The sequence below is a fragment of the Canis lupus genome, chromosome 11, assembly GCF_011100685.1.
Source record: "Canis lupus familiaris isolate Mischka breed German Shepherd chromosome 11, alternate assembly UU_Cfam_GSD_1.0, whole genome shotgun sequence".
NCBI classification, from domain to species: Eukaryota; Metazoa; Chordata; class Mammalia; order Carnivora; family Canidae; genus Canis; species Canis lupus.
In genome coordinates, this window is record NC_049232.1 from 57,581,238 (window position 1) to 57,598,247 (window position 17,010).

The 17,010-nt window shown below is 37.9% G+C and overlaps 1 protein-coding gene across 1 annotated transcript in view; it reads right to left on the reverse strand.

Moving 5' to 3' along the window:
* Positions 1–17,010, reverse strand: part of TEX10 (testis expressed 10) — a 64,006-nt gene that overhangs the window by 34,733 nt on the left and 12,263 nt on the right. The window contains exon 5 of the mRNA XM_038552932.1: positions 13,995–14,107. Coding sequence (XP_038408860.1) covers positions 13,995–14,107 — 113 coding nt within the window. The remainder of the gene's footprint in view (positions 1–13,994; positions 14,108–17,010) is intronic.

Consider the following 17,010-nt stretch of genomic DNA (forward strand, 5'->3'; position numbering starts at 1 on the left):
TTACTCTTAGGTCAAGCATGAGCAAAGACACAGTGGTCAAGAACCAATACACGGGAAAGGAAATAAAAGAAATTTGGTACTATCAGAGCATCAAATGTACAGTTACAGGAATGACAAACGAGCCTGGAAAAATAAAATGACACCAAATTACAAAGAGTTATTAGAAAGACTAAGGGCACTAGAGTTAATTCTGAAACCACATGAGTAACATAGTTGAAAACTTATTTCAGATGGGTGATTCTGTGGATGGAAAAGTTACCAGACTATAAACAAGCAGGGGCGCCTGGGTGGCTCAGACTGTTAAGCCTCTGCCTTCGGCTCAAGTCATGATCTCCAGGTCCTAGGATCAAGCCCCAACTCATACTCCGTGCTAAGTGGGAAGTCTGCTTCTCCTTCTCCCTCTCTTTCTCTCCTGCTCTCTCCCCTCCCTCACCTGCTCTTTCTCAAATGAATAAATAAAATCTTTACAAAACAAAAACAAAGAAGCAGTTATGTGGCTATTGTAACAATCTAGGCAACAGATGGCAAGCTCAAGAACCAGGGTCAATGCTGGGTATGGACTGGGAGAAGGCAGAACATTTAGCAAGAATAAAAATTAGCTGGATTTGAAGTTTAAGTGTATAAGATGTATGTGAGTCTTGGAAAGGTGGGAATTGGGGGAATTAAAAGTTCTAGCATTGGTGACTGGATAAATGAAGCAGCAGAGATCCAGAAAATAAATACTACTTTTGATATGTGTAGCCTGAAGTGTCTCCGGTATAACTCCAGGCAGAGGCTAAAAGACAACTCAAAGTTGTCAGACAAATCTGACACCAGAAGGAGAAATCCAAGCTATTTGATGAAAATTACTCATATGACCACTCTTAGTTGCAAAAGAAGCAGGAAATACAATTTTTACTTTTTATAGTCATATTCCTAGCTACACACCAGAAATTAAGAAAAGAAAGAATGAGACTGGGACAAAGAACTAGCAGTCTACACATCACAAACCCAAATAACTACAAGGTTTTTTGCAAAACTGCCCAGCACCCAAAACCAAGACACATTTTAACATTAATTAGACCACACAAAAACTCAATTGCCACATTTCTTCACAAGTAGAGCTTACCAAGATCTACCCTAAGTATATCTCAAAGCAGCATAATCTATTACTGTCTGGCAGGTCCAAATGGACACTGCAAACTTAGGAGAATCTATTCTGCTCTTCCAATAATTTACACAAATTTTTAAAGACTAAATATACCAACCATCAATTCTATGAGGGACGCAGGCCGATAGGTAAACCAATTTTCAGTAACAATAATGTAGCTAATTAGAACTAATCCTCTTCCTCCAAACAACTTTAAAACTAGATGAAATCATTTTTAAAAACCTCAGAAGTATTCAAGAGCTAAGAAGATAATAAACATTTACTGGGTCCCAAAATCTATGAAAAAAGCAAGATACTATCACTCAAGGATTTGTCCTTAGGGCAGCTGCCAATTTCAAAGAAAATGCTGCAAAACTGATGTAACCTTTAAGCAGCCTCACAGGGAAAGGTCAGAGCCCAGGACCTGACTAACAAGGGGACTTTCATATATTATCCAGGGTAAAGGTGAAGAAGAAATAAAAATAGCTCTTAGGTAAAACTTAATCCCAATTTTGCTTTACACCAGTGGCTTGAATAACCATTCCTCCCAACCAGCTCTACAGATTCAACACAATTCAAATCAAAATCCCAACATGCTATTTGTAGTTATCAATAAATTGATCCTGAAGTTTTTTGCTTTTGTTTCTTTTGCCTTCTGGATGTATCTTGCAAGAAGTTACTGTGGCAGATTTCAGGTTGTACTACAAAGCTGTGGTCATCAAGACAGTGTGGTACTGGCACAAAAACAGACACATAGATCAATGGAGCAGAATAGAGAACCCAGAAATGGACCCTCAACTTTATGGCCAACTAATATTCGACAAAGGAGGAAAGACTATCCACTGGAAGAAAGACAGTCTCTTCAATAAATGGTGCTGGGAAAATTGCACATCCACATACAGAAGAATGAAACTAGACCACTCTCTTGCACCATACACAAAGATAAACTCAAAATGGATGAAAGATCTAAATGTGAGACAAGATTCCATCAAAATCCTAGAGGAGAACACAGGCAACACCCTTTTTGAACTCAGCCACAGTAACTTCTTGCAAGATACATCCATGAAGGCAAAAGAAACAAAAGCAAAAATGAACTACTAGGACTTCATCAAGATAAGAAGCTTTTGCACAGCAAAGGATACAGTCAACAAAACTTAAAGACAACCTACAGAATGGGAGAAGATATTTGCAAATGACCTATCAGATAAAGGCCTAGTTTCCAAAATCTATAAAGAACTTATTAAACTCAACACCAGGGATCCCTGGGTGGTGCAGCGGTTTGGCACCTGCCTTTGGCCCAGGGCGCGATCCTGGAGACCCGGGATCGAATCCCACGTCAGGCTCCCTGCATGGAACCTGCTTCTCCCTCTGCCTATGTCTCTGCCTCTCTCTCTCTCTCTGTGTGTGACTATCATAAATAATAAAAATTTAAAAAATAAATAAATAAATAAACTCAACACCAAAGAAACAAACAATCCAATCATGAAATGGGCAAAAGACATGAAGAGAAATCTCACAGAGGAAGACACAGACATGGCCAACATGCACATGAGAAAATGCTCTGCATCACTTGCCATCAGGGAAATACAAATCAAAACCACAATGAGATACCACCTCACACCAGTGAGAATGGGGAACATTAACAAGGCAGGAAACCACAAATGTTGGAGAGGATGCACTGTTGGTGGGAATGTGAACTGGTGCAGCCACTCTGGAAAACTGTGTGGAGGTTCCTCAAAGAGTTAAAATAGACCTGCCCTACGACCCAGCAATTGCACTGTTGGGGATTTACCCCAAAGATTCAGATGCAATGAAACGCCGGGACACCTGCACCCCGATGTTTATAGCAGCAATGTCCACAATAGCCAAACTGTGGAAGGAGCCTCGGTGTCCATCGAAAGATGAATGGATAAAGATGTGGTCTATGTATACAATGGAATATTACTCAGCCATTAGAAATGACAAATACCCACCATTTGCTTCAACGTGGATGGAACTGGAAGGTATTATGCTGAGTGAAGTAAGTCAATTGGAGAAGGACAAACATTGTATGTTCTCATTCATTTTGGGAATATAAATAGTGAAAGGGAATATGAGGGAAGGGAGAAGAAATGTGTGGGAAATATCAGAAAGGGAGACAGAACATAAAGACTCCTAACTCTGGGAAATGAACTAGGGGTGATGGAAGGGGAGGAGGGCGGGGGGTGGGGGTGAATGGGTGACGGGCACTGAGGGGGGCACTTGACGGGATGAGCACTGGGTGTTATTCTGTATGTTGGTAAACTGAACACCAATAAAAAATAAATTTATTATTAAAAAAAAGATAAACGACATAGGACTAAGGCAGCTAATTATAACAAACTGTCTCACAATAGCAACAATGGTCTACTGTTTATAGGATATACCAGTAAGCTTCCCTCCCCCATCCACAACCTAATTTGTTCTGTTCCTTTATACTATAAGTCTCTCCCAAAGGAGTACCCATCCCTAATAATTTCAGATTCTGAAAAAAAAAAAAAATTAGATCTGGTTCTTCAGTTAGAGTCCTTATTTGAACCAGTTAGGAAAATTTTCTATATACAATATACCAATAAACTTCCTTTTTACCAAATAAACTTTATACTGTTCCAGATGATCTTTCCTTTTGGCCTTAACAAACATTTCTATTCAATTTAACTATAGGAAGCTCAAATTTCTTCTACAGATGATACTGCAAGTCAATTTCCTTTTGAATTCTGCTTAAGTACTCAATACCTGCTGCACTCTTTCTCTGGCCCCTATTCTGTCCTTAGTTTCTCAAAAAGAAATCTATTTGGTAGTAATTTTCTCTAAAATGTAGTCATTCATGTACTGTCTGAACTAATATTTACTATGCTTTTTTAATATAGCTCAGTTTTTAAAGACAAATAGAATTTCTAAAAGAAAATTTGTCACTACCATAATCAGAAAACCAATTTTTCCTAATACATTTTGCAGTAAATTCCCAACAACCCAACCAGCACTTAATCAACCTCAACTCGTCAAATCAATCAAAGCTCTCCATTACCTCTCGAAAAATAAACTTCTTTTCCCAGCATACTAGTAAATCTTCCCAACAGCAGACTACTCTTGTCAGCAGTGAACTTCTGCTCTCCCAAGTTGATTTGTAGCCCAAAGGCAAGACTTAACTATACTGTAAACAGAAAGATTTGGGGTCCCCGAAAAAAGAAAGACAAGAGGGATGCCTGGGTGGCTTAGCGGTTGAGTGTCTGTCTTCGGCTTGGGGCATGATCCCGGAGTCCCAGGATCGAGTCCACATCGGGCTCCCTATGAGGAGCCTGCTTCTCCCTCTGTCTACATCTTTGCCTTCTGTGTCTCTCATGAATAAATAAAAATCTTAAAAAAAAAAAAAAAAAAAAGGAGACACGACACAGCTTTTATGACATAAAATAAGTCATTTTAGGATCCCCAGCTATTTTCATATTTTCCCTGATCAATGCTCCATTGGCTCTATTAGCCTAACTACATTTCTTACAAAGCTTCCTAGGAAGTGTCAGAATTACAAAGAAAATACAAAAATGTAGTTAAGGGTAACTAAAGAAATGCAAAAACTAAGTCTCTTAGAGGCCAGTAAATAGGCTAACTATAACAGAAACAATAAATCAGCGGTGAAACTCCTGTGCTGCTTCAAAAGTAAACAAGGCCCTGTATTTCTTATCCAAGATAAGGAGCTCAAGACTCCATCCAGTTTATACCGTTAAGAGTTTGCCCAAAACCTCTTCCCCTGACAGGGTTTGCCTCATTATGATGTTAAAGTCTAAACCCTGGGAGGGGCACAAGCTTCATAACATAGCACACATGTACAGGCATGTTTCCTAAGCATGTCTGCACAAACATACATCACATGCCTTTACATGTGATGGACAGAGGTCCCCTTTCTGAATATTCATCCTAAACCCTAAATAAAAAGAACCTGCTCACCCATACTCAGGGACACATGGCTTTGGAAGTTATTCCCCATGATCTCCATACTGCAGTAAATATGTTCCATTTTATGATAACTCCATCTGAAATCTCTATCTGTAACCCACCAAGGATTGAACTCATGTTAGTTCAGTTATAGTATTTGTTCCTAGTACATATAAGAATTAACTTGGAATAATCACCATAGACTAACACATTTTGAGCACAAAAACTGTTTTCTTAGGGGCACCTGGGTGGCTCAGTTGGTTAAGCATCCAACTCTTTGATTTCATCTTGGGTCATGATCTCAGGGTCATGAGATCAAGCCCCACATGACACTCTAAGCTCAGCTTGAGATCTTCTCCCTCCAATCTCTGCCCCTCACCCTGCTCGCACTTGCTCTTTGCTTTTACTTTTTTAAAGATTTTATTTATTTATTCATGAGAGACACAGAGAAAGAGGCAGAGACACAGGTAAAAGAAGAAGCAGGCTCCTCGCGGGAACTTGATCCCAGGACCCCGGGATCACACCCTGAGCCAAAGGCTCAACCACTGAGCCACCCAAGCATCTCCATGCCCACTCTTTAAAATAAATAGAATCTTAAAAAAAAAAAAAAAAAGAACCTTTTCTTAGAGAGGACTACACTGCATTTTTTTAAAGGTCAGTATTTACAATGACAAAATTATAGCCTTTAATATAAATGAAAGAATTGAAAGCAGGTACTCAAATGAACACCTGAACACCAATGTTCACATCATTATTCACAGTAACCAAAAGATGGAAACCACCCAAACACCCATTGACAGATAAACAGATAAAATATGGTATATACATACAATGGAGTATTGTTTAGCCTTAAAAAGGAAGGAAAACTTGGAAGTAACCAAGAGGATCTTCAGTAAGTAGGTGAGTGGATACATAAACTGTGACACATAAACTGTGATACATAAACTGTTCCATACAATGGAACTTAACACTTAAAAAAAGTCATGAAAAAAACATGGGAAAGGGAAGGATGAATAGGAGAAAACAGGATTTTTAGGGGAGTGAAACTATCCTATATAATATAATAATGGTACATAGATGTCATCATATGTTTGTCAAAACTCCGAATTTGTAATACCACCAGTGAACTCTAACATAAACTATAGATTTAGGATGAAAATGATGTGTCAGTGTAGGTTCATAAACTGTAAATGTTTAACTCTGGTGCAGGATGCTGACAGTGAGGAAAGCTATGGATTTCTACAAGCAGGAGTACATGACAATTCTGTATTTTCTGCTCAATTTTACTATCAAACTAAAACTGCTCTAAAAACATAAAATCTATTTTCAAAAAAGGGAAAAAATGCTGCTACACGCTACAATATGAATGAAACTTGAAGACATTTTCCAAAGTGAAATTAAGCCAAACACAAAAGGAAAAATATGTTATGGTTCTTATACGAGGTACCTAGAAGAGTCAAATTAATAGAGACAAAAGTATAATACTGGTTCCAGGATGCCTGGGTGGCCCAGCAGTTGGGCACCTGCCTTTGGCTTGTGATCCAGGATCCAGTCTCACGTCGGGCTCCCTGGAGGGAGCCTGCTTCTCCCTCTGCCTAGTCTCTGCCTCTCTCTCTCTCTCTCTCTCAGTCTGTCTCTCTCATGAATAAACAAATAAATCTTAAAAAAAAAAAAAAAATACTGGTTCCCAGGCGCTGGTGGTAAGGGACCATTACTGTTTCATGGGTACAGACTTCTGGTTTGGGAAGATGAAAAATGTTCTGGAAACGGATGGTGGTGATGGTTGCATAGCAATGTAAATATACTTAATACACTTAAAATGATTTAAAAGGTCAAATTTCATGTTAGATATATTCTACAACAATAAAAGTAATATCCTTTGTAATTCTGTATTTTAACTGAAGATGAAGAACTTTAGACATTAAATCAAAAATTAAGTGGGGTTACAGGAGTAAGTGTGAAGACCACTGGGTGAAGCCAATGTTGCCTTCCACATGTTATCTGCTAAATATTCAATGCAGCACCTTATGGATGTAAGAGAGCAGCCCAGAGTCTCTAAAAAAAAAAAAAAAAAAAAAAAAGAATCCCTGGGGAATCTTCTGAGGAATAAGCTAGTTACACTACCAATCTATTTTTGCTAAAAATTCCACAACTGCAAAGTCAGCTGGGAAGACAGCAGAATAGGCAGACCCCAAGCTCACTTCCTCCCAGGGATACAACTAGAAAACACCCATAGCCATGTATTACCCAGGAAACCACCTGAAGACTGGCAGGACAAATTCCACAACTAAAATCAAGGAAGGGACATGAAAGAAGACGGGAAAGGTGAAGACACATGGCTGTTTGACACAATGGAGAGGGAGCTCGTGGCATGGAGAAGGGTAGAAAATACTTACACACTGGGAAGTCCATGAACAGGGAGGATGGAATATTTGCCTTTGAAAGTGAGAAGGGCTGAATTTTTTGAGTTCTCAAAAACCAGCAGGACTTAAAGCCTAGAATTTTAAAACTCTGTGAGAGCCCAGAAGGCATTAGGAAACAGAGTTCCATGATAAGAGATAACAAGAGGAATAGCCCCAAAGATATAGTGCAGAACCAGCACATGGAAAACTCTAGGGGACAGACAGGAGGGAGGGTGATTTGCTCATTTCAGAGCATGGCCAAGAGAGGCTGGGATCACAGGTAGACTATAGGAACAAAGGACACGGCAGGCGCCATTTCCCTTCCCACCCCCCAGCAAAAACACCTGCTACCTGCAACAGGCCACCTGTGGTAACCAGTGTGGTGCCAACACTCCCAACTAGCTTCTACCAAGCTTTCTCACATTCCACTCCCTACCACACCCCTCCCCCACCTTCAGCAGATATGCCCTTCCCAGTTACACTGAGTCTCAGCACTGCAGGCCCCTCCCTGAGAAGCCCAGGAGAAACCCTACAATGCCATATTTCCTGACACCCACATTTCAGGACCTCAGTTTTGGCTGTGGCAGACTTTCACAAGCAGACTACCAACACATCTTGTTAAAATGTGCCTCACCCTTGCTGAGAGACCAAAGTGAAACAAACATAAATAATACGCCTTATAGAGAATTTAAAATAATGATTATGAAGATCCTGGACTGGAGAAAAGAGTGGAGGACATCAAAGAGATGATTAACACAGAGATAAAGAATCAATCAGAGATCAAGAACACAGTAAATGAAATTTAAAATACTCTTAATGGAATAAATAGTAGGCTAGAGGAAGCAGAAGAAGTGAATTAACAATCTGGAAGGTAGAGTAATGGAGAGTAACAAACCGAGCAAAGGAAAGAAAATTATGCAAATTGAGAAAAGTCTTAGGCAACCCAGTGACTTCATCAAACATAATAACACTTGCATTATAGGGATCAAAAAAGAGAGAGATAAAGAACATTTATTTGAAGAAATAATAACTGGGGCACCTGGGTGGCTCAGTGGTTGAGCATCTGCCTTTGGCTCAGGTGGTGACCCCAGGGTCCTGAGATGGAGCTCCACATGGGCTCTCTGCAGGGAGCCTGCTTCTCCCTCTGCCTATGTCTCTGCCTCTCTTTCTGTCTTCCATGAATAAATAAATAAAACCTTTATTAAAAAAAAAAAAAAGACAGAAGAAAGAATAACTGAAAACATCTCTCATCTGGGGAAGGAAACCAAGATCCAGACCAGGAACCACAGAGATTACCCCCTCACCAAATTCAATCCAAGGCTATCTACACCAAGATACACAGTAATTAAAATGGCAAAAACTAGCAATAAAGACAAAATTTTAAAAATAGCAAGAGAAAAAAAGACAGTAACACACAAGAGACATAAGGCTATCAGTGAATTTTTCAGCAGAAACTGCGCAGGCCAGAAGGGAATGGGGCAGGATACATTCAAAGTGCTGAAAGAGAAAAATCTGCAGCCAATACAACAACCAGCAAGGTTATCATTCAGAATAGAAGACATAAAAGAGTTTCCCAGTAAACAAAAATTAAAGTAGTTCATAATTACTAACCAGTCCAAAAGAAATATTAAGGGGGAAGGACGCCTGGGTGGCTCAACAGCTGAGCGTCTGCCTTCGGATCAGGGCATGATCCCAGGGTCCCAGGATCCAGTCCCACATCAGGCTCCCTGTGTGGAGCCTGCTTCTCCCTCTGCCTATGTCTCTGCCTCTCTGTGTGTCTCTCATGAGTAAATAAAATCTTCAAAAATAAAAATATAAAGTAAAACAAAGATCGTAACAAGAGACAAAGGGCGCTATAATTAAAGGGGACAATCCAACAAGAGGATGTAACAAGTTGTAAATATCTATGCACCCAATATGGAAGCACCCAAATACATAAATCAGTTAATGATAAACATAAAAGGAATAATCGATACTAATACAATAACAATAAGAGACTTTAACACCCCATTCACATCAATGGACAGATCATCCAAACAGAAAAATCAACAAGGACAAAGTAACTTTGAATGAAACTCTGGACCAGATAGCTTAACAGACATATTCAGAACATTCCATCCTAAAACATCAAAATATACATTATCTTCAATGCACACAGAACATTTTCCAGAATAGATCATATATTAGACCATAAAACGAGTCTCAACAAACTCAAAAAAACCCAAGTCATACCATGCATCTTTTCTGACCACAATGCTATGAAACCAGAAATCAGTCACAAGAAAAAATCTGAAAAGAACACACATACATGGAAGTTAAATAACATGCTAGTAAACAATGGGTCAACCAAGAAATCAAAGACATGAAAAATTACATGAAAATGAAAACACAAAGGTTCAAAATCTTTGGGATGCATCAAACAGTGGTATTAAGAAGACAGTTTATAGAAACACAGGCCCACCTCAAGAAGAAAAATCTAATATAAACAGCCTAACTTTATACTTAAGCCAGAGAAAGAACAATCAAAACCCAAAACCAGCAAAAAGAAAGAAATAATAAAGATTAGAGCAGGGACACCTGGGTGGCTCAGTTGGTTAAGTATCTGCCTCTGGCTCAGGTCATGATTCCAGGGCACTGGGATGGAGCCCAGTGTGGGGCTCCCTTCTCAGCGGGGACCCTGCTTCTGTTTCTCCCTATGCCTCAGCCTCTGCCCCTCCCTCCTCGTGTGCTCACTCTGTCTTAAATAAATAAATGAATAATCTTTTAAAAAATAAACATTAGAGCAGATATGAATGGCATAGAAATTTAAAAAAAAAAACAGATCAATGAAACCAGGAAATAATTCTTTGGGGGGAAAAAAAATCAACAAAACTGAAAAACTTCCAGCAAGACTCATCAAAAAAAAAAAAAAAAAAAAGAGAGAGAGAGAGAGAGAGAGAGAGAGAGCGTGTGCAGACCCAAATAAAATTACTAATGAAAAAGGAGAAACAGCAACCAACACCACAAAAATACAATTATAGGGGTGCTTGGGTGGCTCAGTTGGTTGAGCATCTAGCTCTTTGATTTCAGCTTGGGTCATGGTCTCAGGGTCGTGGAATTGGGATCTGTGTTGGACTCTGTCTGCACTGAGTGTGGAGTCTGCTTTGGATTCTCTCTCCTTCTCCCTCCACCCCTCTCCACCCTATGTGTACTCCCTCCCCTCTCTAATGAAAAGAAAGGGAAAGGGAAGGAAGGGATACAAACAATTGTAGCAAAGTATTATGAAAACGTATATACCAACAAGTTGAACAACTTGGAAGAAATGGATAAATTCCTAAAAACATATAACCTACCAAAACTAATGCTGGAAAAATAGAAAATCTGATCAGACCAATCACCAGCAATGAAATTGAAACAGTAATCAAAAAAAATCTCTCAACAAAGGTCCAAGACCAGGCAGCTTCACAAGCAAATTCTAGCAAACATTTAAAGAAGAGTTAATATTCCTTCTCAAACTATTTCCAAAAATACAAAAGGAAAAGGAAAGAAAACTTCCAAATTCATTCCATGAAGACAGTATCACCCTGACACCAAAATCAGACAAAGATACCACCAAAAGAAGAGAACTATAAGCCGATATATCTCTTGTAAATACAGACGGAAATATCCTCAACAAAATATTAGCAAACCAAATCCAACAATGTATTAGAAAAAAAAATCATATACTACAATCAAGTGAGATTTATTCCCAGGATGCAATGGTTGGTTTAATATTCGCAAAAGAAGGGGCACCTGTTGAGCCCAGTTGGTAGAGTGTGCGACTCTTGATCCTGGAGTCATGAGTTTAAGCCCAACATTGGGTGTGGAGTCTACTTTAAAAAAGTAAAATACTAAAAATACATGTTTACAAAACAATGTGATATATCACACATCAATTAGAGAAAGGATAAAAAAAAACACGTATGATCATTTCAACAGATGCAAAAAAGCATTTGACAAAATACAAGATCCATTCACAATAAAAACCCTCAACAAAGCAGGTCTACAAGAAACACAACTCAACATAATAAAGGCCTTATGTGAAAAATCTACACCCAACATCCTATCAATGGTGAAAAACTGTAACCTTTTCCACTAAGGTCAAAAACAAAACATGGCTGCCCTCTATCACCCCTTTATTCAACATAGCAATGGAAGTCCTAGCCACAGCAATTAGCCAACATAAAGAAATAAAAGGCATTCAAATTGGTAAGGAAGAACAAAAACTCTATTTGCAAATGACCTATTACATTTAGAAAATCCTCAAGACTTCATCAAAAAGCTACTAAAACTGATACATGAATTCAGTAACATCACAAAATACAAAATCAATGCATAGAACTCTGTTGCATTCTTATACACTAATTATGAAACAAGCAGAAAGTAAAATTAAGAAAACAATCTCATTTATAATTGCACCAAACAATAAAGTATCTAGAAGTGAAACACTTGTACTCTGAAAACTTTAAAATCAGATGAAAGAAATTCAAGACAACACACAAAAAAAATGGAAAGACATCCCATGCCCATGGGTTGGAAGAATAAATAGTTAAAATGTCTATACTACACAAAGCAATCTACAGATTTAATGCAACCCCTATCAAAATATCAACAGTATTTTTCACAGAACTGGAACTATCCTAAAATTTGTATGGAATCACAAAAGACCTAGAACAGCCAGAGCAATCTTGAAAAAAAAAAAAAAAAAAACAAACAAACCTAGAGGTATCCCAATTCCAGTTATATTCCAAAGCAGTAGTACAACAGTATGGTACTGGCATAAAAATAGACACAGAGATCAATGGAACTGAACAGAAAATCCAGAAATAAACTCACAATTATATGGTCAATTAATCCTTGATAAAGGAGGAAGGAATATACAATGGGAACGAGTCTCTTCAACAAATGGTGTTGGAGGGATGCCTGGGTGGCTCAGCAGTTTAGCGTCGCCTTCAGCCCAGGGCCTGATCCTGGAGAACTGGGATCGAGTCCCGTAGCAGGCTCCATGCAGGGACTGCCTCTGCCTGTCTGTTTCTTTCTCTCTCATGAATAAATAAATAAATCTTAAAAAAAAAAAAATGGTGTTGGAAAAACTGCAGAGCTGCATGCAAAAGAATGAAACTGGACCACTTTTTCACACCATACACAAAAATAAACTCAAAATGGATTGAAGGCCTAAACGTGAGACCGGAAACCATAAAAATCCTTGAAGAGAGCACAGGCAGTAACCTGACATTGGCTGTACCAACGTTTTTCTAGATATGTCTCCTGAAGCAAAGGAAATAAAAGTAAACTACATGGAGACTACATCAAAATAAAGCTTCTGAACAGAAAACACAACAATTTACAAAATTAAAAAGCAACCTACAGAATGGGAGAAGATATCTGCAAGTGACATATCCAATAAAGAGTCACTATCCAAAATATATAAAGAACTGATACAATCAATACCTAAAAAATAAATAATCCACTTAAAAATGCAAAACATGAACAAACATTTCTCCAAAGACATTAGATGGCCAACACACACAAAAAGATGCTCAACATCACTCATCATTAGAGAAATCCCAGTCAACACGACAATGAAATATCACTTCACCCCTGTCAGAATGGCTAAAATCAAAAACACAAGAAAGAAGCACTGGTGAGGATGTAGAGAAAAAGGAGTACTCATTTATTATTGGTAGGAATGCAAATTGGTGTAACCACTATGGAAAATAATATGGAGGTTGCTGAAAAAATGAAAACTAGAACCTCCCTGTGATCTAGGAATCACACTTCTGGGTATTTACACCAAAAATACAGAAACACTAATTCAGAGATACACGCACCCCATATTTACTGCACCATTATTTACAATAGCCAAACTGTGGAAGCAATCCAACTATCCACTGATAAATGAAAGGATAAAGTGCTTTTCAGAAGGCACTTAACTACAGGCCCACCTCAAGAAGAAAATGTTATTTGATAACTTGTTTTTACATTTATTTGCACTCACTTGAGGTAAATATTTTAAAATTTCCAAGCTTACAATTTTAAACTCCATCTTTTCATCTGTAAGCCTTTGTTTTAGAAAACTATTTTTCTCCAATTATTCCTTTTCCTGATATTAGTTTCACTGCCAGTTTTCTCACATATAAATGATACAACTAGATGACCTTTAAGATGATCTCAGAGATTACCTAGTACCTCTCCCAAATAAATGACCCACCTCAACAAATTTTATTAAATTTATATTTATATAATTTGATACCTGATGCTCACTTTATATAAAATATCCATTATATATTTTTAATTAAAATAAATAAAAATGAGTCTCAAAGCTTAAAGTGACTTGTTCAAGATCAGCCATACTATTGCTACTTTAATTTCTATTTCACAAAATTTAGATATGAACCCCTCACAGTGTAGAAAGTTCCACTTTAAGGCTAAATATTTTTAATAATTTCAGGCTAAAAAAATAAATCCAGTCTATACAGTGGAAAGAATCACAATACCTTTTATTTGTCTCTTTCCTTTTGTGCTTGGTTATTTCTTTTAAGGCATATGGAAAGTGACTCATAAAATGGTGTTTGAAATCAATAAGATAATTCTTTCGAAGCCACGACTCCTATTAAAATAAGCAAAGATTAGAAAATCTACACAAAACATTTAAAATAACCAAATTTAAGCAGAAATTTGACTACTTGTTAATCTTCAACTATAAATTTACCATTATACATCTTTTGCTCGTGATAGCAGATGTAAATTTTAAAATCAGAATAAAATATTAGGGCATCCAATTCTTACCCACAGATCTTTTCAGTGCTTAATAGTTACCTTTACTTGCCTTTTATCTACTGTTTAAGAAAAAGAAGAAAAAGTAAATAAGATATAAGAAAATTCTTAAATTCAACCACTAGTACAGTTATCTGTAAAATACATCAGAAGATCTTCTACCTAATGTTCTGTTTATACAATAATTCTACTTCCCAGCAATTCTATTATTTCCAATTAAAGGTATTTAACACTGTCACAAAGCAATGCACTTCTCTTTAATTCTTACAGTACTCATGAATCTGTCTTTCCTATTTAAAACTCTAATTCCAGATTACAACACTCTTATTTCCTCCTATCCAGAGAACCAACCATTCCACTTTGCCAGGGATTGAACGGTTTCTTGAGATGTGGGATTTGAGGTGTTTAAAATAACGGGTCATCCAAGAGCACCTTAGGATCTTTAACTGGATTCTTCTCTTTGTGCTAATCTATAATTTACTTAACATGTCCTCTTGGACTTCTAACAGGCATCTTAAATTTAACATGAATAGAGACACTTGGGTGGTACAGTCAGTTAAGTGCCTGACTCTTGGTTTCGGCTTAGGTCGTGATCTCAAGCATCATGAGACTAAATGACCCCACATCGCGTTCTGCACTCAACAGAGAGTCTGCTTGGGTTTCTCTCTCCCTCTACTGCTCCTCACCCTCACCCCTTATGTGTGTGCATGTGCACATGTGTGCTCTCTCTAATAAATAAATCTTAAAAAAAAAAATAAGTTAACATGAATAAATTAAACTCTCCTCACTAGCAGTCACACTGTCATTTGGACCTTAACACAGGCATCAACCATCCTTGCTGCTTTTTCCTTCACTATGCACATCAGTAGTCCCACTGGCTTTATCAGAATCCAATTACTTCTCATAGCTTCAACCATTAGTTATCATTCTACTCCAATCAACCATTCATACCTAGATTACTGCAATAGCCTCCTAATTGGTCTCCCCACTTTCCTCTTGCCCTCCTCAAAAGTCAATTCTCTACAGAGCAGCCAGAGTGATCTTTTAAAATATAAACCGTGCTTCATAATAATACAGAAAGGAAAAAAGGGATTAAAGGTGTATATAGGGCAGGACCAGTCATTCATAGAATAGATTGCGTGAGTTTGGGCTCCACTGTTTTGCAAGAGCTGGATACTGACTACAGGGAAATTCACTTGTGTCCCATTTGCAAATTCAACATATTAAAGTTAAATAAATATAATTCAAATCATGCTACTTCCCTGCTGAAAATCCTCCACTGTCCTTTCACCACACTCAGGTTAAAATCCAAACTTATTACCATGGACCATGGGGTCCCAAATATCTGGCCAGTGTCACCTTTTCTGACTCATCTTCTATCATTCTCCTAGTACCTTATTTGCCCAGGTTTCCTGCCATTCCTCAAAAATGTCAAATCTGTTCTCACTTCAGGGGCTTTACACCTGCTATTCCCTCTGCCTGGAAGGTTCTTCCTACAAGGTCTTTTACAAGACTTGCTCCTTTAACTTCAGTGCCATTCAAGTCATGAAAGCACTTCCAGACCAGTTATTTAAAATAGCTCCCGCTCATTCTGTTCCAGCACTTTTCTCTCTTTACCCTGCTTTACTTTCATCTTTCTTCTTAGTACTGGCATTATGTATTTGCTTACATCCATCAACCCCACCAGAAGGTTAAGTACTATTAAGGGCAAGCAACCCTGTAATGATGGATGAAATTGTTCTTCATCTGTGTTGTCTAATACAGCAGCCACTAGCTACATGCACCTACTGAGCACCTGAAATGTGGCTAGTATGACTAAGGAACTGAATTTTTTTTTAAAGGAACTGAATTTTAATTAACTTAAGTAGCTCCTATAAAGCATCTATAGATGCTCAACAAATCCTATATTGCATCTGACTATTCTTCACAAATTCTTTATTATTTTTTTTAAAGATTCATTTATTTATTCATGAGAGACACAGCGAGAGAGAGAAGCAGAGGGAGAAGCAGGCTCCATGCAAGGAGCCCTGATGTGGGATTCGATCCTGGAACTCCAGGATCATGCCCTGGGCTGAAGGCAGGCACTTAACCGCTGAGCCACCCAGGGATTCCCATCTTCACAAATTCTAATCTTCACGGAAAAAAGACATCAGCAATGAAAGACACAAACTAAAAGTAGCATTAAAAAATAAAGTTAAGCTCCAACAAAATTTCTATAGTAATTATAATATTGACCCAGAGCTTATTAATACAGGATCCCAAAATCCAAAGTAAATTAAAAAGTTAATGTTAAATTGTATTTCACTTTTAAAACTAGCTATACTTTAAGGATACACATGGCATATCAGAAATAAGCAACCTCAGTAAGGACGAGTACTCAACCACCACAAATAAAATTTAATGTACCCTGAGATTTCAAAGCAAAGATCAGAGAGTTCAGATTTCTAAAAAGTTTTTTTTTTTAAATATTTTATTTATTTATTCATGAGAAAGAGGCAGAGACACAGACAAAGGGAGAAGCAGGCTCCATGCAGGGACTCTGATGTGGAACTCGATGGGGGGGGGAGGGGAATCACATTCTGGACTGAAGGCGGTGCTAAACCGCTGAGCCACCCAGGCTGCCCTCTAAAAAGGTTTTTTAAAAAATACTTGCATAAAAATGAAGTTCCTCAACTATGCAGCAAATAAAGACATTAAGCAAAACCTAAAAGCAAAGTTATCCTAAGACTGCACCTA